This window comes from Puntigrus tetrazona, chromosome 17 (assembly GCF_018831695.1).
Source record: "Puntigrus tetrazona isolate hp1 chromosome 17, ASM1883169v1, whole genome shotgun sequence".
Classification (NCBI taxonomy): Eukaryota; Metazoa; Chordata; class Actinopteri; order Cypriniformes; family Cyprinidae; genus Puntigrus; species Puntigrus tetrazona.
In genome coordinates this window covers 14,850,242-14,878,194 of record NC_056715.1, presented here as the reverse complement: position 1 = coordinate 14,878,194, position 27,953 = coordinate 14,850,242, and the positions used below count along the sequence as shown (strand labels likewise).

Below are 27,953 nucleotides of genomic sequence, written 5' to 3'. Positions count from 1 at the left end.
CATCTCTATTAATGGTTAGATTCTGGCCACATAATAATTATGTGACCCTCTGTGTCCAGTCCAGGATAAAGTCTCAAAGTCTAATTACGAGATAGCAAGCATCAGAATGGCTTTTCACACTTGAAACGGTTAACCCCGCGTTATCCTAAACACCCGGATAAACCGAATCCTGGGTTATCTGTAATCACGTTTCACAACGGATTGGTCGAATAGCAGGCAACTTATTTAAATGGCTTTTCATGTTATAAAAAAATTTCTTAAAGAAAACAAGGAGCAAGTATGCGAATATTTCTTTGAATTTCTATTAAAGGGATCCCTGGGTGTTACGGCATTTATAGCGTAATGTAACGTAAATGATGTCTTACTGAAATATGTCATAGAAACCCATGGAAAATGTATGTTAATAAAAAAATCGACTATGGAGGGGCGCCATTACTTTATGTGCACGATGGTTGCGCTTTTTAACCGAACCACAACTCAGAATAAACAGTTTAGAAAATACAATTCTGATCAGATACCATGTTGTGTGGTTTTTGGTTGTAATTTTTTTTAGTCGAAGGGCAACAACGGAAGCGATGTATGACTTTCCCAGCCGTTTTCCTGTTTCAGACAAAATAACAGGAAGATGCCTGTAAACGAATAAAACTTCCTAAAGAGGTCCTCTCCACTTTAGCTCTGAACCCTTCGGCTCTTTTAACAGACCACAGCCAACGAAAGAGCTGACAAACGTCCGGGACGAGAAACGCTACGACGGGTTTCGATTTCCCTCAACATCCGGGGCATTTAGACTTCATGTGGGGAAAAAAAATCACGGTACAGCGTTTAGTTAAAGCCGATGCTTATAATCATCGCGTCCCTGTAAGCTCTTTGATTTGCTGTGGTCATCATATCAGTATTTTTTTCTCGAGTTGTGTATTCTGAGTTGTCTAGCTCACCGATTGCAACCATTTTACATCATCAGAATAATGGCGCCCGCCGCAGTCCAAAATATCTATAAAACAATGTATTTTTTTAAATAGCATAAACCACTTATGGGTTTTCTTCTACATATTTCAGTAAGGGATATAATTTACGTTATATTGAGGCATACAAGTCTTAATACTCAGGGTTACCTTTAAGAGTGTCTTAAGAGTTAAACGTTACGTGACGAGAGTATCATTTTCTGCTCAATTTCTGATTGGCTGTCTGTTGCCAAGCGACCGAGACAGAGGTCAAATATTAATTTTACTATGATTACAATCTCCGATATGGTCTTAGTGTTAAAGATATAAAGGTTGCCTTTTCACAAAATGGTCTTTATGTTATGAAGGATGATTTTATATAGAAAAATCACACTCAAAAAAAAAAAAACTTTAGTTTATAGACAACTAACAGATATGTTATTATACATTTATTTTAAAAATAAAAAGCGATAGTACTGTTTTTGTGGAAGCCCGTTTCTGAATTAAAAAATAAAACAATTCAGAACGGTGACATAAATAGTCGCAATTACCTTTTTTGTTTTTTTATTCCGTTGCACGGTTGCCACATTGGCATAATGATCCGCTTCCATCCCCTGTGAATCTGTATAAATGGTACGTCCCACTGACGACAGGACACGCCCAAACCGCAATGCCATTGGCCGCTGCTGAGGCCATCGCCGTGTATCTCTCCTATGATTGGCCAGCGCCGGCTCCCACAGTCTGGATGCTGCCGAGACCGTAAGGTTTACCGGGCTGGACCAACCGAAGCATCTGCCTGTGTCTGCCTGCCGTCTAACAGGCTTTATTGTTCACCGGTGCCGAAAGTGAAGGAAAAGCGCCTTTTGAGGATATAACAAAGGAAGTAAGTGCACTACGCCTCGCTATTTTGCATTAATCTGTAAGCTATTTGCAGAAACCCCTCACTGACTAGCACAGAGATATATCGCTCGGCTCGGAATCGTGTAATTTTGCGGTATGGAAAGAATCTTCCGGTCTCGTGTTTCCCGTATATCATTCCTAATGCGGCTTGCTAGTCGTTTAACCATCGATTGAACGATATTCAGCAATCTGGTCGACCGACGTGGATGCCGCGCGTCCATAAACAGCTCGAGTCCACCGGCAATAAACGCGATTAAACGCGAGCTCACGCCCGACATCGGATATTTCCGTTATGCAGCCGTTGTAATAGCCTTATAAATGTTGAAAAACCACGCTGGCGTTCCGTGATGCCTTGAGACGTATTGAATGTGCTGTGTAGAGTAAGGGCTTGGTCGCCCCTTTGTGTGACACCCTCGATATGGTCCTAATGGGATGAGTCTACACCATCACCATCAGCAGCAGCCTCGTCCGTGCAATCTACATAGAAGAAGACATTACTGATGCACTGCATCGCGCAAATGTGCCCATGCTCTTAAAACGCTTCTTCTAGTCATATTTAAACTTCACGAGACCGCATGCATGGTTTGCAAACTAAAGGTATTCCAGCCTGCACGCTCAGAAATAATATGATGTTAATATTAAATGTGATATAAATATGTATTATTCTAAAATAAAATTATATAGATACATAGTCCGTCGTTCAGTCTTTGAATTTCTTTAATATTACTGCAATGAACATTTTAGCATAACATAAAAATAATTTAGTATAATATAATGCATTTACAATATTTATGTTTTTTTTAGTTGCATATGTTGCACACGTTTAGCCTTTTTTTCTATTATATTTATTTTCCCCTTTGGCACAATTAATTTAATTATATTATATATATATATATATATATATATATATATATATATATATATATATATATATATATATATATATAATTAAAAAAACAAATCAAAATTTTATTTATTTATTTATATTTAAATGCTATTTATTAAATTAAAAATGTTAATTAAATTATATATATATATATATATATATATATATATATATATATATATATATATATATATATATATATAGTGTTTGTTGCATTGATTCTTTCTGCTTTGATAGTTCAAACTGAATATCCCATCCTGTTTTACTGAATGGAAGTTGTTTCCACAAGAAAGACCAGAAGTTTTCATGTACTTCACGCTACCCAGAAGAGTGCCATCTGGATCTCGTGGAATATGGCACGGTTCAAAAGTGGGTCATTCCCGAGGAAGGCCTCCACGAGTCGCGGCGAGGAACAAATGCTCCAGTCATTTTTCTTCAGGCTGCGTTGTGAGGACAGCACAGACGCAGCTCATGCACTGTACTGTTTCTTTTTATAGTTGGATGTCTGAGGACACACCCTTATTCTCCGGCTCCATAGTAGCCCCCTTCCTCGCACACATACAGGGGCTCAGAACGAGGGGGGTGTTGGGGGGGGAACCCCGGGCAGCGCCATACTGTGAATATGCCGCACCCACCTGCCCCCGACTCACTTTGCAGCACAGACTCGCAAGCACGCTTTCACTTGGGATTAGATCATAAGGAAGTGCGGTGCTGCAGGGAATGTACAGCAACAGCTGCTAGCCTACATATATTTCCTGCTAACAATCCCACATCCCCGCTCACGCAGCGCTGGAGAATCTGGGTCAGAATTGCTCTGATCATTTTTGAGCGTTTAACACGAATTCCGCACCCTGTTGGATGTTGAGGTCTTGTTGAATCGACATCAGTGCCGAAATCGCTTCAGTGTGTCGTGAATAATTAACACGCTCACATGTAATTACCATGTTAAAGGCTGGAGTCGATGTGACTAATCGTGCGGGCTGATGATAATCACACATGTTGGTGTCAGTTTACCCCGCTGCAGTGAGACTGCTAGAACGCCGTAGTGCTTTGCGACCCCTGTAAACTAATGTTGTGGGACATTCGGGCTGGGATATGAAGGATCGATCCTGTTTGGACGTCAAGTGAGGACATGGTGGGCCCAAATGTGGAAAAATGGATTGCTGCGAGCTCTGTGTTGAGACATGCAATGCCATTCCAAAAGCATGATCTCAATGTAGTGGAGCATTTATGGAAATTACTACAGTAGCTACTTTTTTATGATTTAATAGGCTTCGGGTGTTTGATGAAATATAGTAAATAGTTCTCTATGATGCTTTCTATAAAATCGCGTTGGTGTGACAAACTTTTTTAATTGGTCGCACCATGACATGATTTGGTTGCACGTTTTGTTTTTGTTTTGATAACATGAGATCGATCAGTGCACGCTATGAATAATTTTTTTCTGTAATCATAGTTAATAGTTATGGTAACACATGCAGGATTGACATTCCACCCGTTCTTTTTATCGTATTATTTATTATTTGAATTTTTGTTAACAGGATTTCTTCTTTTGCTTTGTTCGCTTACACTTTTGCTTTTGAATTTGCGATCTTAATGTCACGTTTTACATAAAAAGAGACAATTTTTGTGTTGTGCCTACAACATTACACCTTTCGCTTTTTAAGACCAAAACAAAGATGGATTCATTGTTATTCTTAATAAAAAGCACAACAACAAGTACAACAGCAAATTAGCATATATAATGTTTAATGACAAAAATAAATAAGACAAGGCATGACACATGCCACACATATTGTATTATATATATATATATATATATATATATATATATATATATATATATATATATATATATATATATATATATATATATATTTAATCATTTACAGAAAGCTTACAGAAAACTCTGTAGAATCAAGTAACGTGAGCTAAACAGCCTTTTTAAAATTAAAACAAAAATAATTTACACACTAAACTGGCTATAATTGTCAGTGCTTGCATGTTTTTTCTAAGAGAACTATGTTCATTTTCTCTGTCTTTTACTTTGCTTTTATATTTTACTTGAAAGCCAAATCTTCTATCCATCATCACTTTTTTCTCATAATTTAGCTGACATGGCGATACACTAAAAGCACCTCCATCAGTCTCTTCACGTGATCTGTGAAATCTGACTCCTGATACACAGTGTTTTCTGTGTTTTCAAATTTTCGGAATATTTGAATTTTATGTATTTGAATATATTGCATATCATTTATTCCCGTGATGGCAAAACTGATTTTTCTGCATCATTACTCCAGTCTTTAATGTCACACGATGCTTCAGAACTCGTTCTAATGCGCAGATTTGGTGCTTAATAAACATTATTATTTATTAGCAATGCTGAAAACAATTGTGCTGCTTAATATTTTTATGGAAACCATAAAGTACTTTTTCAGGAATCGCTGCTGAATAGAACATCCATTTGAAATAGAAACCGTTTGTAATAATGAAAAAGAACATCAATTTAATGCATCCTTTGTTTTTAAAAAAATGACTGAATGTGTTATGAGACCCTGTAGTGTTATATAATACACATCAACACTGTCTTTGGATTCTCGTAGGTTGAACCATGTGTTCCAGCTCAGCAACGGTGCGTATTCTTATAAAAGGAGGTAAAGTGGTGAACGATGACTTCACGCAAGAAGCGGATGTGTACATCGAGAATGGCATTATCCAGCAAGTGGGCAAGGAGCTGATGATCCCGGGTGGGGCCAAGGTTATAGATGCCACAGGAAAGCTGGTGCTTCCGGGTGGCATAGACACCAGCGTCCACCTGAACGAGAGCTTCATGAACGCCAACACCGCGGATGACTTCTACAGCGGCACCAAGGTACGACAGTCAGCCTTTACTCAGAGCCGACTCACATTCATTGGTCATGCTAGGCATTATTTATCAGCCTGATAATCTTGATCCACCATTTTACAAATGCCTCAAAATCATTTTTTTTCGGTACACCACACATGACAGGCGGGAAAAAAATAAATGTTGTGTACGAATCTGTTCCTAAGACTTATTAATTAGTTTGCTTTAATTTAGATAAATTGTGGCGATTTACAAAAAATACAAATGTAAAAAAAAATGAATAAGCTGTTGGAAGAAACTCTCATTACCGCAATATCCAATTTTCCCTGTATAACAGGTAGACCTACATTAGGTAGCTTCTAATGTAAAATAACTAGGGAGGTTGTAAAAATGGCTTGCGTGGTTCCAGCTGGGCCATATAGAGAAAAAGTAGAAGCAAACAATTGATTTTTTTTTTGACTTCGGACCCCCCACACCTCGGGTGGCTCCCACCATCTGCCAGCGGCCTATTATTTCACGACAACTCAATAAGTCCTCAGAAGTGACTAGTATGGCAGCACTGCTTAGACTGCTTGGAATCATTTTTCAAAAATGTATTTTGATTTTCCTCGCTTTATATAACTGCATTTTATGCATATGCGATATGAGTTTTTTTCAGACGAGCGTATTCATACTGTGGAAGATCAGAACTAAAATGATGTGTGATGTAACACCCATTTAATGTCACATTCATTTGTTCTTGTTTTATAAATACTTCAAAAGCAGTGATGCACACGCTTCAGCAGCCCTGCCTAAATAAATCCCATGGGTCACTTAGCAGACACTGAGATGCAAGAGTGAGCATTGCACACTCACAGTCTGCCTCCATCCACCGCAGGGCTCGATTCACCCTCACCAATACATACACACTCTTATTCCCGGAGTGCTGGGGGCTTTGAGATGACAAATAAAGAGTTGTTATCGGCGCTGTTATTGTTAGCCTTGGCAACACAAGTGGCATTCTCTTCCCCCCCTCCTCCCCGCTACAGCCATGAGACTCGCCGGGCGCAGAGACAAATGGAGATCAGATTCTGTTTCCATAGATACAGGAGCACTGCTGCAAAGACTGCTGCAAAAGCCTTTCACTCGTGCCATTGTGCTGGAAGACAATGGTGCACAAATACACGCCCCTTCGGTGGATGTGGCTGCCTGGATTGTGTCAGCTGAGAGATGCGTTTAAAAAGGACCGTTTTTGTGGTTGAATTAATGTTAATCATTGTTTCCTCGTACTGAAAAAAGGCCTTCTACTAATTGTGTGTTTTACTGTAAAACATTATGCTCAGACAGATATTGTGGGATATTAATTAGTTCTGTTGTCTAAAGCATTATGAGCAATACATGTTATTCTTGTATAACATTTTGGTGGATAAACCACACGGTCTTTGACTTAAAACCAGCACAGAAAAATTAAATAAATAAATAAATAAACCAAAAAAACTATTGTGACAACAACTCATATATCATACTGGCTTATGCTGAGAGATGCTAGCAACCATCGGAAGACCTTGACAATTCCCCCAGCAATGATCACACCAGCAGCCACCTAGCACCCATAATGCCTTAGAAACCACCTGAACATCCTACTGTAGTCAGAGCATCTTAGCAACCACCATATCACTGTACCAAAAGCCAAAAACATCAGCACATCCTAACCAGAAGAAGAGTTTAAAAACAACCTTACAATTCCACTGCAAAAAACTCAGCATCCCAGCAACCACTAGATACTGAATTTTATAAAATAAAACCAGAACACCCTAGTAATGCCTGCAATGCCCTAGAAACCTCCAGAGCACCTTAAAACAGCCTTGGAATTCCCTAGCAACCACAAGATTACCTTAGCGATGACCTAGAAATCCTAGCAACCAGCAGAACACTTAAAAAAACAGCCTTAAGACTCCCTACCAACACTTAAAGCAACTACCAGAGTACCCTAGTAACAAACACTTTATTGTAGCAACAAATAGAGCATCTTAGCAACCACCAGAACACCCTAGTAATGACCTAGAAACCATCAGTACATCCTAATCAAAATAACACCTTGAACAGCCTTGCAATTCCCCAGCAACAATCACAGCATCCCAACAACCACCAGAACACCCCCACATCAGCCCAACAATGCACTGGAAACCATTAAAAGACCTTTACGACGCCCTTACATTGATCACAACATCCCAGCCGCCACCCAAACATCATAGACATGCCTGCAATGCCCAAAAATAACCCAGAGCACCTTAAAACAGCCCAGCAATTCTCTAACAACCACCAGATCACCCTAGTCTCGGCCTCAGAGGTCAAGCCCATGGACAGGTGTCTGATGCATACGGCACTCAAAATTGGAAACACTTCAGAAGTTTTGATAATGATAGTCAGATTATAAAGGATTTCAGGGAGATGTGTGTCGCATTCTTTAATGTTTCACCTTCGTGGAAGAAGAAAGCCATTTTGTCTACAACTTTGATAATAAGCACTAATCAGGATAATCTAAACGCTGCATTTTCAAAAGTATGTGATATATTCAAAGTTTGTTCCTCGTCTTTAAGAAATCTTTAAAATCCTTCCAAGAGTTTGCACACCGGTCTGTTATTGTAGGAATATTGCCACTCGCTCATGACACGGCACAAAAACGATACCCAATGGTTGCTTCATATGGCGTCTTGGATTGTTTCTAGACATTCTGCCAAAGATCGAGACTAAGAACAGCCTAGAAACAACAACACCCTAGCAACACCCTAGAAACCACCCATAACTCCATAGCAGTGTCTTAGTTGTAACCAGAGCATTATATAAACACTAGGGATGTCCCGAGCTGATCTCAATGATTGGGATCGGGGCCGTTCAAGCGTTTTTGGTTTTTTTTACCGATCGGTATAGGCCCTCCTAAGCCCAATCCTTATTTTATGTCAGGTGCCATGCACATATGTTGTAACTGTTGTTCTTATTGTACAAATAAAATGCAAATAGTTTATATTAGCAGCCACATATTTATTATTTGTGCACAACCTAGCAACCACTGGATCAGTCTAGCAGAAGTTCTTAGCGATGCAAAAAATGAATAAATGTAAATGTAAATGCATATAAATGCCAGCGACTCTTCTGATCCAGTTCTAATTTAATACACGTTTTCGGGCTGCTGTTATGTAATGTGTCATTTCATGCAAAGCTTTTCTGAGCATGTTGGTATTATGTTGTCGTTGGCCCATTAAGCCGAGTGATTGGTATTGATGCTGTATGGATCCCTCAGCAGTCAGTCTGTTGTTTGTTTATTTCCAGGCCGCTCTGGCTGGAGGCACCACTATGGTGATTGGTCATGTGCTGCCAGAGAAGAACGAATCATTGCTGGACGCTTATGAAACGTGCCGCTCTCACGCTGACGCCAAGGCCTGCTGTGATTACGCTCTTCATGTGGGAGTGACCTGGTGGGGACCAAAGGTAAAAAAGTGTGTTTGCTGAGCACGCAAGCTCTAATTCCGTAATTGATTCAGTGCTGAAGTTGCTTTGACACAATATGTTACCCTGGACCACAGAAGTCACTGGGGTATATTTCTAGCAGTAGCCATAAACACATTGTATGGGACGAAATTATTAATTTATTGAATCATTGATTTTTCAAAAATCATTAGGTAATTAAGTAAAGATTCTGTTCTATGAAGATATTTTGTACATTTCCTACTGTAAATATATCAAAACACAATTTTTATTAAGTAATATGCATTGCTAAGAATTAGCGATGTTTTTTTTCACTTTTATTAAATTATTTGGCCAGCCCCAGCCCTGTCTGCACCGCTGTGTCTATTTTTGTAACCGTTTTTTTACTCGGCCCAACCTGACAGCATCACTGCTAAGAACTAAAATTGGCTAACTTTAAATTTGATTTCCTCAGTGTTTTCATTTTTGAGCACCCTCAGATTCCAGATTTTCATCTCGGCCAAATATTGCCCTATCCTAACAACCCATACATCAGTGAGAGCTTATTTATTCAGCTTCCAGATGTTGTGACCCTTATGGCTGGTTTTGTGGTGCTGGGTTTCATGTGTTGTATAAAGTGGTTTAGAAATGAAGGTGACTTGGCTTGTCTTGTCAACACAGGTTAGGGCTCAAATGGAGACACTGGTGCGGGACAAAGGGGTGAACTCCTTCCAGATGTTCATGGCATATAAGGACATGTTCATGCTGAGGGACAGCGAGCTGTTTCAGGCCCTGCAGAACTGTAAGGACATCGGTGCTGTGGCCCGCGTCCATGCGGAGAATGGAGAGCTGGTTGCGGAGGTATCAATTGCTGCAAAACTATAATGTAGAAAGAAGTTCTTTACTATTTATCTTCATCAGTAATTACTGCCGCTATGTGAAATTACAAACCTTAATTTTGAACGGTATTGTATGTGATGCTGCCTTTATTTTGGCCGTGTTTAATGCTGTTTAATGTTGTTATTTATCATGTTATCGCATGTTTTTACGTATTCACACTAGGGTGCCAGAGAAGCGCTGGATCTGGGTATCAGCGGACCGGAGGGCATTGAGATAAGCAGACCCGAGGAGGTAAAGTAACCATTCAAATCCTGTGACCATGAAATCGTTTTCCTTTAAGATATTAGTCGCACTGCCACACTCTCTCCAGCTCCTAGTCTTTCCCGTATCCATATTGCATTTCCATGGATTATTAATACTCTTAGGCGTCTGTTCATCATTAGGTTTCACTGGTGACTTTTGTGTTTTCTCAATTACCATGGGAATTTTCCATGTGCAGCTGGAAGCAGAGGCCGTCCACCGAGCTATTACCATCGCTAACAGAGTGAGTATGATGCACGAGGGTCTTGGTGTATTTTTTTCTTTTTAAATTATTTACAGCTCCAATGAAAGCCCAGACTGGTTATTGGTTCAGAAGTGATGCTTTTGAAATAATAAAATGGATTACAATTGGGCCTTTTTCTATACAGTTTTAGTATAAAATACAACCCCAAATCAGAATCAAAAGTTGGGACGGTATGGAAATAAAAATAGAAAGTGGTGATTTCTAAATTTACTTTGACTTGTATTTCATTGCAAACAATATGAACACGAAATACTTTTGTCTGGTCACTTCCTTTGTAAATATACATCCTTTCCCGTCACTCAGACCTGCAACACGTTCCAAGAAAGGTTGGGACAGGAGCAGTTTAGGGCTAGTAATCAGGTAAAATGGTTAAATAACGATGTGATTTGAAACAGGTGATGTTTACAGGTGACTGTAATTGTGATTTGGTACAAAAGCAGCATCCAAAAAAAAGGTCTAGTCCTTTAGGATCAAAGATGGGCAGAGGATCGCCAGCTTGCCAACAAGTACCACAATACATAGTTATATTCACAAATGGCAGTTAAAACTGGACTGTGCCAAAAGGAAGCCCTATGTTAACAGTGTCCAGAAGCGTTGTCGACTTCTCTGGGCTGGGATGAACCGTCACATGTACTGTGGTCGGATGAATTAGTATTTCAGTTATTTTTGGCGGGGGAGAAATGGATGCTGTGTGCTCTGGACCAACTTGCACTTCTGTGATGGCACCATGAATACTGAAAAGTACATAGAGATTAGACAATATGCTGCCTACAAGAAGACCTCTTTTCCAGGGATGCCCATGCGTATTTCAACAAGAAAATGCAAAACCGCATTCTGCACACATTACAAAGCCCAGGCTTCAGAGGAAGTGGATTAAGGTACTTGACTGGCCTGCCTGCATTCCTGACTGGTCTCCAATAGAGAACGTACAAAATTACACCTGAAACGGTCCCTGAACGTCTAAAGTGTTGCGAAAAGGAAGAACCACTTTGTAATGTTGCCAATGTTTTACGGTTCCAACTTTGTGGAACTGTTGTATGGTTTCCATGAAATACAGGTCAAAGTCAATTTTAGAAGTCACTACATGTTTTCTTCGCATTTTCCATACTGTCCCAACCTTTTCTGATTTGGGGTTGTGTAGCAAACAAAGAATTAAAACACACGGGTAACGCAAGCAATCAAAACCTATTGCAGGTCTGCTTTTATGTTGGAAATTCTGTAAAGTTTTCCTACAGCTCTATGAATGTAAAGTCTGCAGTTTTCAGCCAATCAAAAACTGGCTGCTGACTAGCAACTGCACTATGGCTGAACAACAAAGTTAATATTGCTCGTCTTTACGAGATCGATTTGCCGGACTACTAATATTATTGTGAAATATAATGTCTGCCGTTACTTTAGTCCATATGATAGCAACCACCGTGTCTCAACTGTGAAAGCGCCTGGCATTTTCATCTGACAAAAAAACGCTTTGGTGCACACAAGGCCTTATAGATTAATTGCTTTTAAAAACTGCCCTCTTTTGGAAAAAAAAATCAACAAAAGTGGAGTTAAACAGTTGAGTTTCACTGTTTCAGCCAATATCTGGGTCTGGCGGTAGAACTTTTAGCTGTAGCTTAGCACTGAATAGGATTAGATCATTAGCAAAATTATGAAAATTGGCCTATTTTAAAAAATGTAATCCGCATTGTTTCTGTTTTTGGTGTCATAGGCCCACTGTCCCATATATCTTGTGAATGTGTCCAGCATGTCGGCAGGGGATGTTTTAGCATCTGCTAAAATGCAGGGTAAGGGCCAGACAATGTCAGTCAAGGCATTTCTTTAATATACCACACCTGAATCTTCACCACATGATGGGACTCCAAATACTGAAACGCAATTGATCGACAGGGAAAGTGGTGCATGGAGAGACGACCACTGCTCACGCCGTCTTAAACGGGATGCAGTACTACCACCAGGAATGGGTCCATGCAGCCGCTTTCGTCACTGTGCCACCACTCAGACTCGACCCCAACACACCCAATTACCTGCTCAGCCTCCTGGGAAAGTAAGCGGCTTCAATCGGTCTGCATGAGTAGGTTTGTTTAGTCGTATCCGTGCAGTCACATAAAAGCCTTTTCACTGTGATGCAGTGACACTCTGAACGTTGTGACGTCGGACCACCGACCCTTCACCACGAAACAGAAGGCGATGGGCAAAGACGACTTCACTAAAATCCCTCACGGTGTTCCTGGGGTGCAGGACCGCATGAGTGTTATTTGGGAGCGGGCAGTGGTACGTTTCAGTTTATGTAGCCAAACGTTGATGATTTTAGGCTAGTTTTGATGCTGCACAGCTAAAATATCTGATTGTTTGCATAAATATAAACAAATTAACTGACTTCCATCCTAACTTCAAATACATTTTCATGAAAAACAAATTAATTAAATATTACCTAACGTGTGATGCAGCTGATGACAGATTTATTGTAAACCCCTTCCTTAATGGTTGTGGGCAATATTAGCGTAAAATCTTTGCATACATAAATACTTTGAAAGTTATACAACTGCAAGACAAATATAATATACTTTTTTTTAATCCTTTTCAAATAAATGAGTAAATATTCAAATTTATTATAATAATTTAAAAAACAAAAAAAGTATGGATTATATGCAAAAGTATTATTAAATTATTAATACTTTTATTTTATTAATAGTATTATTGAATATTAGATTATTTTGAAAACACAATTGTATATAGCATATATATATATATATATATATATATATATATATATATATATATATATATATATATATATATATATATATATATATGAGAGCTTTTTAAAACCTAATTAATAGGTTCCATAATTAATTTATTAACTAATTAGCTACTAATTAGTCTTTAGTGTCAAACCTTTATCAGGGTCAGAATAGTTTGTTCAAAAGAAAAGCATTTATTTTAATATTTATTTTGTAACATAAATGTGTTTATTGTCACTTCTATTGTCAATTTAATGCATCCTTGCAGAATAAAATTATTAATTCCTTTTTAAAACATCTTTCTGTCCCCCAAACCTTGAAACAGTAGTGAATATAAATAACTTAAGTAACGAATTATATAAAAATATTGTAATAATAATATTACAGTTCATGTAGCATATTATAGACTGCTCAAATCTCAACAAAGGCAAAGAAATCATGGAGAGGACAGAAAATGACAGATGCATCATGAATAAAAAACTTATTCTATTTTAGCTTATTCTATGTATCATTAATAGGTCGGAGGCAAGATGGATGAGAATCGTTTTGTGGCTGTCACAAGCTCCAATGCTGCAAAGATCTACAACCTTTACCCCAGGAAGGGCAGGATCATCCCTGGAGCCGATGCTGACGTAGTCGTCTGGGATCCAGAATCAACAAGGTCCGAAAAATAATTGCACTACTAAGCATTTAAAAAAGAAATGCTATTTTAACATGGTTTTGTGCGTGAGCAGGACCATCTCTGTGACCACTCAGTGGCAGGGTGGGGATGTAAATCTGTACGAGAACCTGCGCTGTCACGGCGTCCCGCTGGTAACCATCAGCCGCGGTCGCGTGGTCTATGAAAACGGCATCTTCACCTGCGCTGAGGGCTCAGGAAAGTTCTACCCTCTCCGAACCTTCCCAGACTACCTCTACAAGAAAATGGTGCAGAGGGAGAAGGTAGTCAAAGCACAGCTCTCTCTCCAGCAGAGCATGTTTTTATTACAGTGTACCGCAGTGCTCTGACTGTTTGTGTGTGACCCTCTTCTCTCAGTGTCAAGCGCTCAAGGGGGTGGAGCGCGCGCCCTACACTGGAGATGTGGCCGCGGTGCAGAATTCAGGGAAGAAGGAAGTGGGCCCTGCAGATGGGGACATGAACCCACGACCCTGCACGCGCCACGGAGGGATGAGAGACCTACACGAGTCAAGCTTTAGTTTGTCTGGTACAGAATCTGCATTCAATCTGACTAAAAAAGTACTATAGTTGACACTAAATGGATGTATGACATAAAAGTGACATAAGAATAACTTTCTAAGGTAAAACCGTCCCATAGAAACAGAAGCAGGTAATTTTACAATGGGAGTGTAATGAGCAACAGCTAAACATCAGTTCATAGATAAAATACATAGGATAATTGAGTCAGTTAAATGTATTGTTTAAATTGTTAATGCTTCGAGTTATTAATTTGGAATAAAAGCAAAATGCCTTAAAACACTAAACTGATGAGACTTGGTTTTAATAAATAGAATAGCATATTTTTATGTAAAATCCCCAAAAGATTTTTTTATACAATAGTGTAATAGCGTAGGATAGTGTAAGCAACGTTTTAAACAATGTGACTGGCACATGAATTTACATTTCTAACATAAAAAGACATATAAAGACACATTTTAGTAATTATTACACACACACACACACACACACACACACACATATATATATATATATATATATATATATATATATATATATATATAAGCTATAATGTGTGTGTGCAGAGAGACATACAGTACAATTTCTGTAAAAATAATTTTATTTTTGTTAATTTTAAAATTAACATTTTCCCTGAATTTTATATTGTAATGAGAAAAGTCAAATTATTATTTTTTTAAATTGTTGATTTCATTTTCTACAATTCCAACATAATTACACATAACTAAAAATGTTATATATATATAAATAATATAATATAATATATATATATATATATATATATATATATATATATATATATATATATATATATATATTAGAATTCATATTAAATTGTGTAAATCATATTTCTGTTCAATATATTGAATTATATGAATGAAAAATATATGAGTGATGTAAATGTGTTAATTTAAAATCACAGAGTGTGTGATCTGTGTGGCTCATCAAGTCTCTGTGTTTTTGGTAGGAGCCCAAATCGACGACAACGTTCCAAAGAGAGCTTCCGCGCGGATTCTGGCGCCACCTGGCGGTCGCTCGAGTGGAATCTGGTAACCTCTCAGATCAACACTTACTGAAGTCTGCAACCGAACACCTACATTTTTGACAACCTCACATCTGATAAAAATGATTTAATTTGTAATCACTCGCAACTAAATTCCTGTGTTTTTTCTTTTTTTATATATATATATATATATATATATATATATATATATATATATATATATATATATATATATGTCTGTATACAAGGGAAAAATATATTGGGAAAACAAGGTACACGTCGGAAAAAACATGTAAGATCCAAAATGTTACAGGGTGTTTAGTTCTTCATATTCAGTCAAATGAAATGGTGAAGGTCGTGTCCGATTGCAACACTGTTGTAGTGCTAAATAAATGACGGAAAACTTTTACTAATTGTTTTTGTTAACAGTACCTTTTCACGTAAGCTGCCATTGAACCTGTTTTAAAAAGTTGTTTTAAGGATGGAACGTTATTAGTTCTCGTATTTGGTCATGGCTTGAAAATGTGAACCATTGTAAAGTTATTTAATATTTGAACTGTTTTAATGTGTTGGCGGATGACTATACGTTTACCTCAGTGTTTATCTCTGGAGCTACACTCGTGTACATTAGCGCTCTTACAGCGACCAGCTGACCAGACCTTGACGGCAGGTACAACTAATTCTAGGCGCTGGACACGCGCTTATTTTTACTATCTTATTCTCGAGACTCCAAATTTCGAGAGGATTGTTTCTCTGTTGGCGACACGGGCCGCATTCAGTTCATAAGAAGCGTTTTCGATTCTCTTAATGTCATTTATGAGCACACACACGCACCCGACCTTGTGAAATGTGAATAAAGTATAACATTGTTTGCAATGTTGCATATCAAGTTTAGCTGTGTAACGAACCTACAAAAGACTTTTCTTTTTCAATTTTTATCTGCTAAGTCTACATTCCCTGTCGGTGTTACAGGCGCTTAACGAGTTATCCTTCGTAACGATAGCATCTTGTTTGCCGTGTAGCTTTATGTCCGTTCTACACTGAACACCGGACCGCCACGAGCGTCCGATCCCGTCGGTTGTTCACTGAACTTTAACACTGTGCATTAGTGACTATTGATCCGCATGCTCCAAAAACAAGTCAGAAAATCTCTGCTTCACTTCTGATGGACACTAACCGACCCTGTTAAAAGACACCGGACCGCTAACCGAGGCATGTGTTCTGTTTGTACGTGTGCGTCGTCTAACCAAGCACTTGAAAACCTTCTTTAGAGACCGTTCCAAACACAGTAACTTTAGCTGTACGATGTTCCAGTGACGCGAGCAGTAGAATGGCGAGAACGTTTCCGTTGGTGCTGAATATTCATGTATTTTTTTATTCTGGATTTTCAGTATGCTTTTCAATTTTTTAATATGAGCTGTGTATGCACTACAGTTGTACGTGTTAACGTATTATGTTTATCTCATGAGAAAGTGCAAATAAAACCCCCTTCAACCTCATGATCGCATGTATTATTGAATAAAATGCAACATAGAATATTTATATATACGCTTACATTAACTTTATAATTACATTAAATAACTATAATTCAGTAGAAGTAAACAAATATTTATAATACATACTGCATGTATGTGTGTGTATGTATATATATATATATGTGTGTATATTCAGTCTTCTCAATATATTTATTTTAATACATTACATTACTATATTATTATTATATCATGTTTGTTCATTACTAATTGTTACCCCGGACACAAAACCAGTCATACGTATCATAGCTAAAAATATTTTGTATGAGTCAAAATGATAAAATAAAAAAAAATAAAAAGTAAAGATCATGTCCCATTAAGATATTTAGCACATTTTCTACTGTTAATGTATGCAAATTGCTTTTTACTTTTTGATTATTAAAGAAGATTTAGCTTCTAGGTTATGCATGAATTTGAATTAAAAAAAAGTACCCTTATTATGGTTTTGTGGTCCACACACACACACACACACACACACACACACACACAGTTATTTCACTCACTTTAAACTTTAGTTTCTTTAAATAATTTACAAAATAAAAACGGTATCTGTAGGATATATTATAATACCTTTTAAATATATTTTTATTTTAAACCTTTTTTATTCACTTTGTCCTAAAATGTTTCCAAAATGTTCAAAGCTTAAATCTCCCTACCTCTTACGTGTAGGGTTTGCAAAATCCTGTTGTCTTCATTTGTGCAGCATATTTTTTCGACAAATACAGAAATGCTGTAAGTACAGCTACGGCGTTTCCTATTACCGATGTAAGAGCATGAACTTGATGAAAGCGTCCTGTTATCCGGTCCTTCACAAAGAGACGCGTCCGTAACGAGGGGCGGCGCGCATGCGCGGAGGAGCTCGGTTTGTTGCAGGAGCGCGTGGCGCTGTTGCCCGTAACTAGGCAGCGGCGCATATCTGGCAACCCACGGGACGGCGGGCAGCAGCGGATTGCACTCTGCCAGTGTAATATCAACATTGGAAAGGACGCGGTCAAAATACGGTGAGTATAACGCGGTTGAAATATTATAATATATATCTGTATTCTTTCCAGCGAATGCCATTAAATAGGCTCCGCGGCCTCTTTCGTCTGTGTATTATGTGTGTTTGTGTCTCGAGCGTGTTTGGTGTTGCTCGCGTGCGGCGGAGGGCCTGCGGAGCTGTCACGATAACGGACCGTTTGTTTCACGGACTCGCATGCATGACATACCACTGCGGGCTGTTTTACAGAGCTAAACGCAAAACTCGTGTGCGCATTTCGGCGTAAAGACAAAAAAAGAGCCGTATCAGTGATAAACAGAGCGCGTTAAAGGGCCTGTGTGACTCCCATCATGTGAGATACTGTAATATAACGTTACTGGTGAGACGTCGTTTGCGGCAAAGGATAAATAAACGCGAATACAATGCATTCGTTTGGTATGATAACTGATATTTTTGACATGACATAGCAACGTGCAAATAGTTTGTCAAACAGACAAGCACCTGTCAATCTCTTGCTTCATTTCTCCAGATCCGGCACAATAGACCTGTTGTGTTAGGAAAAATACCATTTGTACAGTATTTGTACAATAATCATTTTCAACCAGCTTTCTCTCTTACCGATTTTTGAGGCGTGAGGAGAAAATAATAAAAGAAAATAAAGAAAAATTAAATGCAGTACCTGTTTAATATAAGTTTAATATAGCAGCATAGCTGTGCGTGATCTGAGAAATACAATATTACAAAACACAAGCGCGATTTAGTTTTATTAACCGCTCATTTCGTTTAAATTGTTATATTAGAAAATTATAAAGTCACAGAACGGGTGGTTTTTTTAACTTATTACAAGATTGAGATTAATGCGTTTGAGGATTAGGAATTGTGTGTAACAAAAATACAGCGGCCTATATTCATTTTTATATTATATTATTACAAGAAGGGGTTAATAAAAATGCCTCAGCACTTTAAAATAATTATGAACATTTATAAACATGTAATACAACATTAACGATATTTTATCTCGCACCATTAAATACCATATGATATTATAAACCATGCTGTCATACACACAATATGTATTTCTAAAATACACAAAAATAATAACATGCTATTAAAATGATAAACTATTTGCTTGCAACAGCTGAAAAAAGTTAAACCCTGCCGGCAATCCATTACATCGTAGCTCTTTTCTGTCCCAGTGCTCAAGAATCATAGTTTACAGACTTAATGCAGTGAAATACACATATATTGTGTCCCTGTAGAAGATGTGTGTGATTTCCGCCGGGCGCACCAGATGTGCATGGTTAACAACATCTCAGAAACACTTTAATCCGGCTGGATTATCTTTGGAGGATTGAAACTTATAGTGTGATTACAATTTTACTCAGCAGTGATGCAGGGACAACTTCAGTGCAGAACTGAATGACGCTCTTAAGTAACCAAGCAGACACCGACACAGTGACACATATTCAGAGAATACCTGCCATCCTGTTTTCAAAAGGACATTGTAAATCAACTTTACACACGCGTATACACTTCCTTTTTCTTTGCAGGAGATGGCAGTGAATGTATACTCCACGTCAGTAACAATTGAGAACCTGAGTCGACATGACATGCTGGCGTGGGTGAACGACTCCCTTCAACTCACCTACACCAAAATAGAACAATTATGTTCAGGTGGGTCGTACCGCCTTATACCTTAAAGTATTTCTGTCTTTCATCTTGTGAATGGCAGTGGCGTACTCTTATTACTTCTGTAGATCGTATAACACTATGGTTTATTTCAGTATTTAATGCTAAGTATTTGTATCTCTATCAGTCGAATGGGAGCATTTACTTTAAACTCAATGCTAATAAGGTAGCACACGCGTGCATGTTGATCAAAGATGTTTTTTCTTTATTGTTCCCTATCACGCACGTTCTCTTTTGCTCTTTTGTCCTCAGGGGCGGCTTACTGTCAGTTCATGGACATGTTGTTCCCGGGGTGCATTCTTTTAAAGAAAGTGAAATTTCAAGCAAAGCTGGAACACGAGTTTATACACAACTTCAAAGTACTCCAGGCAGCTTTCAAAAGGATGAACGTTGATAAAGTTAGTCGGCCCTTCGGCATATTTAAATCTATGTTCATCTCACACTTCAATTTATTTTTAACTTTAATATTCTGCTTTTAGTCTTTACACATTTAGAAACTACATACACAAGTTAACAGCAAAACAAATCAGGCATGTTTATTTATATAGAACATTTCATTGTTTTACATAAATGTTATTACATAATAGTAACTGTTGATGATCCAAAAAGGTCAGTGAGAAGTAAAAAAGAAAGAAATCATTTATTTGAAAATGTACAAAAAAAACAGGCAACTGAACTAAAGATAATGATGATCACACAGAAAGAGAAACTAGGTCAAAAGAGACTGAGACACAACAAAGCAAAACTATCCCGTAAAAAAGTGCAATAAATAAGGTCAAAGAAACAAGTTGCGGTACTTTTGCTTGTAGTTTTTAAATATAACTTGTGTTTTGAGCAAAAAAGCAACCAGGTGGTATGAAAGATTATGCATGGTATGTGATTTTTAATTAGGTTATACCAGTGCTTTTTGAACATTCATTAATTCATTTTTATTTATCATAGTATGAAACTAATTAATATTTAATATAACAGACATCTCTAATAAAAAATGAGAAGGCGCTTTTATTAAACCTCATATCATATTAAACCTCAGATCATTAGTTAAGTAGTTATAATTGCTTATCAAAGTCTGCCACATATATTGATGCAGTACACACTATATATTAGTGTATTTTTGTTTACCAAATGATCGATCAGGGTGCAGGTTTTTGGTGTCGTTTAAAGTTGACTTGAGATAAGTGAAGGTGTCTAATGTTCTTTGTCAAATGTGACGCTGGACCACAGAACCTTAAATCCTTAGGTTGTTGGTATATATTTGTGGCAGTGGCCAAAAACACATTGTTGCGATTTTTCTTTTTTGTCAAAAATCATTAGGATATTAAATAAAGATCATGTTCAATGAAGATATTTTGTACATTTCCTACCGTAACTATATTCAAATTAAAAAAGTATTTAGATTTTTTTCCGCCCACAGATTCCAGATATTCAAGTGGTTGTATCTCAGTCCTATTCTAACAAGACATATATAAATGAAAAGCTTATCTATTCAACTTTCAGATAATGTATAAATCTCAATTTCTGAAACATTTACACTCAAGACTGGTTTTGTGGTCCAGGGTCACACTTATGCTTTTGTATACTGTAAATTTCCTAGGACACGATAAAGGATTTTAGCGTAAAAACGACACCTCTCTCGATTACAAATGAATGTTGTATTGTCCTAATATTTTTTTTTTCCTTTTGTCATCCAGATAATTCCAGTGGAAAAATTAGTGAAAGGAAAATTCCAGGACAACTTTGAATTCGTCCAGTGGTTTAAAAAATTCTTTGATGCCAATTATGACGGAAAAGAGTATGATCCCTGTCAAGCTAGACAGGGCCAGGATGTGGCTCCTCCACCAAATCCAGGTGAACACTTTTCCCACAAACCCAAGAGAACTGGTCCCTCAGGTAACCTCCGGATTCTGCCGCCCCTTTGTTGCATTGATTGCTGAGCTTCTACTGATCGACGGCGTGCTCTGCAAAGAGAATGATTTACTCCATGCCCAAGCTTTCATCAATGAGAAAACAATGAATTCAGCATTAAAAGAGCTCCGTGTCGCTCTGTTAGTGCGGTACTAACAAACGGTTGTCCAGAATCATTCTCTCATGGGCTGTCCTGTAGGGTCATTGCTGCTTGCTTAGGGTCACTTCGGTCGGTCCTATTCATCCCTCGCTTCCTCCAAATTCAGTATTGGCCATTGTCATCTGAAATAACTTACAACAAAAAAAGCCTTTTATTTCAACCCTCTGTTGCATGCCTTATAAAAGCTTTTAAAAATGATTTGGTCAGTTTGCTTGCATAAAATCAACCTCATACTAAAATGTTAAATAAGTCCTATGTGGTGACAGAAAAAAATAAGTTCATAAAAATTAAATAAAAAATAGAGAAATAATGATAATATTTAATGAGAAATGATATCATCGTAATCACTTCCAGAACAATTTTTTTCTAGCTGATGAACAGTACAAACATTGTTAGCCAATCAGGATCAATCCTGTGCTCACGAGTTTGATAATATTAAAGCTAATATTAGAAGCCTTTATACCTGGCTAAGTTTACACTGTATTTAAATGGCACTTTAACGTTAAGTCAATTCTAAAATAAAATAAATAAAAACAAACACTATTGTTAAGAGGTTTTCGTCTGTAAAAATGTCTTTATTTTTATACTTAATACTTTTATTTATAAATATGAAATATGGAGTAATGGCTGCTGCAATTCAGCTTTGCCGTAAGAGGAATAATTTACTTTTTAAAACATATTAAATCAGAAAAGAGTCATTTCACAGCTTTTTGGGAACCTTTGCTCAGTAGTGTACAAACCATTTATTAACTCTTTTAAAATGAATTTTATTCACTAATGTAAATCACAAAAGTCTTTTTGAGGCAGAGCACAATTACAAAGCAGTAAATTATAATTATATATTTTTTTTATTTAAAATCATTCCTTCATTAACGAACCTTTATTGGCATGTTTTGTGCTTGAAAAGTGACACGCAACATTGCGCAATAGAGGGTTAACAGCCAAGTACTGGAAACAGAGCCCCCAGAGAGTTACAAAAGTGGTGTCCTAATTCGCTGACAATTGACTGCTTTTGTGATCGCTGGGGTGGATTGGGAATGTGACCTCCGTTTAGTTTGTAGTCACATCTCGTCACACTTCCCTGACTTTGGTTAAACCTGCCAGATGTAAAGTGGATAACAGGCTTTTGGAACAGTTAATGTTTGATCGCACGCACACACACAGGCTTAACCAAAGTAATGGGGTAACAAGCAGCCCATGCTGTAGCTTGTTAAAGGCTGATCTTACCGAATCTCTTCTGGAGCTCATTTTAGAGAATCATTGGCTCTGTTCAAAAACCCAGTGAGCTGCCATCTTAGACTGCATTTACAGGAATATTTCACCCAAACGTGAAAGTTTGCTGAAAATGTACTTGTCGTCTGGCCATTTAAGGCGTAGATGAGTTTGGGGAAATTTAGCATTACACTCATTACACCATTATCACTTGCTCAATGGATCCTCTGGGTGCCAATGGGGTCCAGACAGCTGATAAAAATATTAAAAGAACCTAATTTCAAAAATGAATGTCCTGCTAAATGTTTATAGTAAACTAATTCAATTAATGTAGATGTTTTTAGGTCCGCTATCTATAGTATTGCTTTCTCCAGTGAAAAAGAGAAATTTGCACAAGATTACAAACAAAAACAGTCCAAACTGTTTTATATGTCAGTGGATTTTAATGTGATAGGACAAAAGGGAAAATGCTTTTTCAGAGGAGGAAGCGTCATTAAATTTCTCCAAATCTGTTCTGATGAAGAAACAAACTCATCTACATTATGCATTGCATGAGGGTAAACACATACTCAACATGTTGTCATTTTTGGTGAACCATTTCTTTAAATGCATCATAGTCTCACTCTCGAGGATGGTCAAATTCTGTCCAAAGTTAGGTATTGTGTATTTTTATATGCTGTATATGTAAAGGCAATTCAATACAATTTAGTAAGCCACCTAAAATTCAATTCAAAATAACTGTTGTCAGACAGAATTGACTGTTATTTGAGCTGTCATGAAGTCTGAGATCAGTCACTTATGAGGGTCCATTTTGGCCCGCTATGGTATGGAACAGAGCTATATGTGTTTAAAGAAGCTGATAGAAATAATAATAAAAAAAACCTTAAAATTGCATGGATTAGTTTGTACATTTTACTGAACAGATCTCATTTATTGTAACTAAATGCATAACATCTCCAATTTCAGGGCCTCAGAGAACATCGCCAACAGTACCTAAAAACATGCCCACACCACAGAGGGTGACCACCACCATTAGGAAGAACCCCACACATACCAGAAATGGGGGAAGTGATGCTGAAATCATGGAGCTTAATCAACAGGTAGAGTCCCCGGGAGGGTAAGGAAAACTTACTCTACCTTGGAATACTTTCAATTGGAAAATGTAGAATTGAGTATTAAAAAATGTCGGTAGATTTTGCATTTGTCATTTTTATTATCTTTTTTTCTCCCATTTTCCTCAGATCATTCCTTATCTTCTTTCCCACCTATTCAGATAATTGCATTTTATTTTATATTCTTCTGTGTCTGGATATAGATTGTCTTATCATAAGCATGTTGACTTTTTCCCATTAAGGAAAGGTCACGTTCTGACGAATAGTATCTTACATTTTGTCCTTGTCTTTTGCTTTGTTTTGTTTTTTTTGAAGTTGATGGAGCTGAAGTTAACAGTAGATGGCCTGGAGAAGGAAAGAGATTTCTACTTCAGCAAACTTCGAGACATTGAACTGATCTGTCAAGAACATGAGACTGAAAACAACCCCATTATCAGTAGGATAATTGACATTCTGTATGCCACAGAGGTACTGCCAATGACTTAATTAAGTGATAATAATTATTTGACTGATATATCTGTCAGGTTGATTCCTGTTCACTGTTCTGAGAAAATTACTAAAAAAACTGAATTAAATTGCAGCTAAATCTACTGAATTCATATATAAATATGTAAGAAAATGGCAAGCTGAAGCCTCAGAATTAGAATAAATGATGTGAAATGTACATGTACCTGGGTAGATTACTTACTAATTTTTGTCAGTTACTAATTACAGATTACATGATGAAAACTATAGTTAGTAATGTAATCTAGGTTACTTGGGCTAGGTAACGTAATCTGATTACTTTTTAAAGATTATTTATTTGAGATTATGAGTTTATTATTATTCTGATTATGAGCATTTTAAAATGTTATATACTCTAATTACAAGTATTTCATTTTTGGACTGTGATTATGTAATCTGGATTACATGTAATCAGTTACTACCGAGTACTGGACACTGTTGCTACTGATGTTTTCATTAGAACCATTATGAAACTGTGAAATAAAATTAAGAAAACTAGTCTAATGACACATTTTTTGGAAACCATAATGAGGCACGTTTCCTTTACAGATTTGCACAAAACTTAACTTCTAAAAGTTTAGATTTATTTATTCAAAGCAGGTGTATTCGTGTATGACTGGAATATACAAAATGTTACTTATTCTTATGCAGTGCAGTGCTGAATGCAGTCTTTAATTTTTTTTTTCCATACAGGATGGCTTTGCACCACCAGAAGACGATGAAATAGACGAGCAGGCCCACTTGGACCAGGACGAATACTGAGCACACATCGTCGTGACCCTTCACCATTTCCTCTCCCCACCAATTTGAATGACTCCCCTCTATCGCACGCTGTTAATATCCTCTAGGTTTCCTACAAATGTATGGGCTCACCATATATACTCTCTCTTTGTCCTCCGACGCTGGTTTATGCACTACATAGGTATCAACAATCGCTCACCGTCCTCAACCCCATCCAGACAGTAGCACCAACAACGACACATCCTAGCCGTCACAGCATGTTTTACATAACGACATAGAGAATGAAAAAGGTATCATAGATTGTGGGTAGCACAGTGGACTGAAAAAAAATGTAAATATTGTGATGGGAAAGATGTTTTTAAAGAAAAAGAAAATGAAGAAAAATGCTTGGAATGCAGTTATTCGTTGTGAGACTTTCATACACGTTTTAGTTGAGGTCTGTCTCGGCTCCATTCAGTATGAAACGATCAGTATCACGCCATCCATCTGTCTCCAGCTTCAGTCTGCCTCTCTCACTGACTGTACACGTTTAAAGGGATAATTCACGCAGAAATGGCTATTCTATCAATTTTTTACCCTCATGTTGTTCCGAACCCGTATGACTGCTGCAGAAAATTCAACTGAAGCTTTCAAGCTTGAAAACGAACGCAGACGAACTACAAAAAGCAACAGCTAGAGAAGATGTCAAGATTATCAGCGAATAACGTTAATTTCAGTCGAACAGCTTGAGAAGGCTTCTATTTTTCCGCATCCTTATCGAAGCTTAAAAGCTTTGGTTGCTTTCGTTGTACAACAGAAATATCATACATGTTTGGAATGGGCATGTAGGCGAGTAGATATTGACAGAATGTCATTTTTAGATCAACTAGCCCTTTAAATGACTAAAAACAGCAGACGCTATCAGGACAAATACCAGTAATATATTATGAATCTTTTATATCTGCAAAGATACCGATGTCAAGTTTGTCAGTGACGCGGTGGAAATAAATGCTGAGCTGTAGAGAGGAATTTTATACTTTTAAATGCGAAGGAGCCAGTGACAGGGTAAATAAAACAAAAAACAAACAAACAAAAAAAAAGACATGAAAACATGTCAGCGAGGCTTTAAAATGTGTGAGACAACAGTAACTTATGGCACAGGTTGTTTTGCGTATACCCAGGGAGCATGTGAATGTTATACATTGACAACTGATGAGTGATTGTTTGAAAATCATATTTTTCTGTTGTGCTTGATTGTGACATTATTCTTACACCTCAAATACTGCTAAATAGAAACTCACCAAATGGACGGAAAGCGGTATTACCGTCATATTCAACTAGTGTTCAGGACACCATTGAGCATGAGGGACAGTACTCATTGTTACTGCGTACGTTTCATTTTAGTGGCAATCAAACGTGATACTACTGATCAGATGATGTCATGTCGAACTGAACTGACGTTTGCTGCTAGTGTTGCTGCATTTATGTGTTTTGTTTTGTATTTATTTCGCTCAGCTATTGAATAGCGTACGGGCTGTGCATTCTTAACTGTAAGTCATATCAGATTTGTAAAAGGCCCTGATCAAATTAAACAGAGATGCTAGATGTCATTGGTTTGAATCTACTTCTCTCTGTGTTGAGAACCTGAGTCATCTTGCATTGTCTCAGTACGGCCATAATTGTGTTTGCATAAGTTGTTTTGAGTAAATAAACATTCGTGAAAATAGATTTTGTCCATGCATTTCATAAAACTGCACGTTAAAGGGTTAGTAAAATGTTACGGCACACAAAAATATTCAGATAACGTCTCGTGCGATCAGTCTTAATGAAAAATACAGTTTTACTTCTTCCTTTTTTGACCTGAGGCCAGGTGTTCAAAAAGTTTAATCTGGATCAGAATGATCTGGATTTAGTAATCCCACGTTTTTCTATTCAGGATTAGGTAACCCATCTTACTTTTGTGCCAGTTTTTCAAAGCTAAATTGGAATGGATCATCCTGATCCAGATGCACACTTTTTTTCAGATTTCCAAATCTGGATTAATAAAGGGACATGGACATCAAAAAAAGAATGCCAATGTTTTTTGTTATATATATATATATATATATATATATATATATATATATATATATATATATATATATATATATATATATATATACACACACACACACACACACATACATACATACATTTTATATAATTTTAAATTGGCATATCCTATAAGAAATATAGAAGGATGCTTTAGCAGATCCACCAAACTTCCGCACATCTGTTGATCGGAAACCGAGAATCTGCTGATAACCAGCAGTAATACTGTAATTTGCAAGAGTACCAAAGACCATTGCACTTACCACCTGTTGCCTTCAATTGTGAAGTCAGCCAACCCTAAAACCAGATCAGACGAAGCAGGAGCAGGAGCTGCTGTTCAGTACTAGAGACTTCAGAGGTCGCTGACTTCACATGTGATGAACGCTCACTCGATAGCAGACGGTCGACACCTGTCTAACGTGAACAGACCTGTATACTTACACGAGGACGCGAGTCCCTTTAACTGTATACACCCTTTTCCTGACGATAAAATAGGCGCCGCCATTTTAAATTATATGGGTCTAGCTTCCAGTCTCATCTGAGTCAAGCTATTTTTTAGCTTTGCAATACAGTTCATTTTCCTGCTTGATGTATCTTAGCATATTATTTTAATGAATTACCTTAATTATGAACACAATGGTTTGTAGTGCAAACAGTTTTACCGCATTTTGTTATTCTCGTTATTTATA

At 37.3% G+C, this 27,953-nt stretch overlaps 2 protein-coding genes across 4 annotated transcripts; both read left to right on the top strand.

The window, feature by feature from the left end:
* The first annotated feature begins 1,670 nt into the window (after nucleotides 1-1,670).
* On the top strand, nucleotides 1,671-16,859 carry dpysl5a (dihydropyrimidinase like 5a). Its single transcript, XM_043262152.1, has 13 exons — nucleotides 1,671-1,824; nucleotides 5,331-5,599; nucleotides 8,882-9,040; nucleotides 9,698-9,877; nucleotides 10,079-10,147; nucleotides 10,356-10,400; nucleotides 12,130-12,205; nucleotides 12,309-12,465; nucleotides 12,551-12,692; nucleotides 13,681-13,823; nucleotides 13,897-14,104; nucleotides 14,199-14,367; nucleotides 15,325-16,859. The coding sequence occupies exons 2-13, from the start codon at nucleotides 5,339-5,341 to the stop codon at nucleotides 15,408-15,410; spliced, it is 1,695 nt and encodes a 564-aa protein (XP_043118087.1). The 5' UTR covers nucleotides 1,671-1,824; nucleotides 5,331-5,338; the 3' UTR covers nucleotides 15,411-16,859.
* Nucleotides 16,860-17,744: 885 nt separating this feature from the next.
* On the top strand, nucleotides 17,745-26,901 carry mapre3a (microtubule-associated protein, RP/EB family, member 3a). 3 transcript variants are annotated; one of them, XM_043263354.1, is made up of 7 exons: nucleotides 17,745-17,893; nucleotides 19,422-19,545; nucleotides 19,813-19,958; nucleotides 21,252-21,408; nucleotides 23,804-23,937; nucleotides 24,265-24,417; nucleotides 25,147-26,901. In XM_043263354.1, the coding sequence occupies exons 2-7, from the start codon at nucleotides 19,425-19,427 to the stop codon at nucleotides 25,213-25,215; spliced, it is 780 nt and encodes a 259-aa protein (XP_043119289.1). In that variant the 5' UTR covers nucleotides 17,745-17,893; nucleotides 19,422-19,424; the 3' UTR covers nucleotides 25,216-26,901. The 3 variants fall into 3 exon arrangements, with proteins under 3 accessions (XP_043119289.1, XP_043119288.1, XP_043119290.1); XM_043263353.1 differs by having other exon boundaries at nucleotides 21,252-21,450; XM_043263355.1 differs by lacking the exon at nucleotides 25,147-26,901 and having other exon boundaries at nucleotides 21,252-21,450; nucleotides 23,804-23,954; nucleotides 24,079-24,407.
* The last annotated feature ends 1,052 nt before the right edge of the window (nucleotides 26,902-27,953 follow it).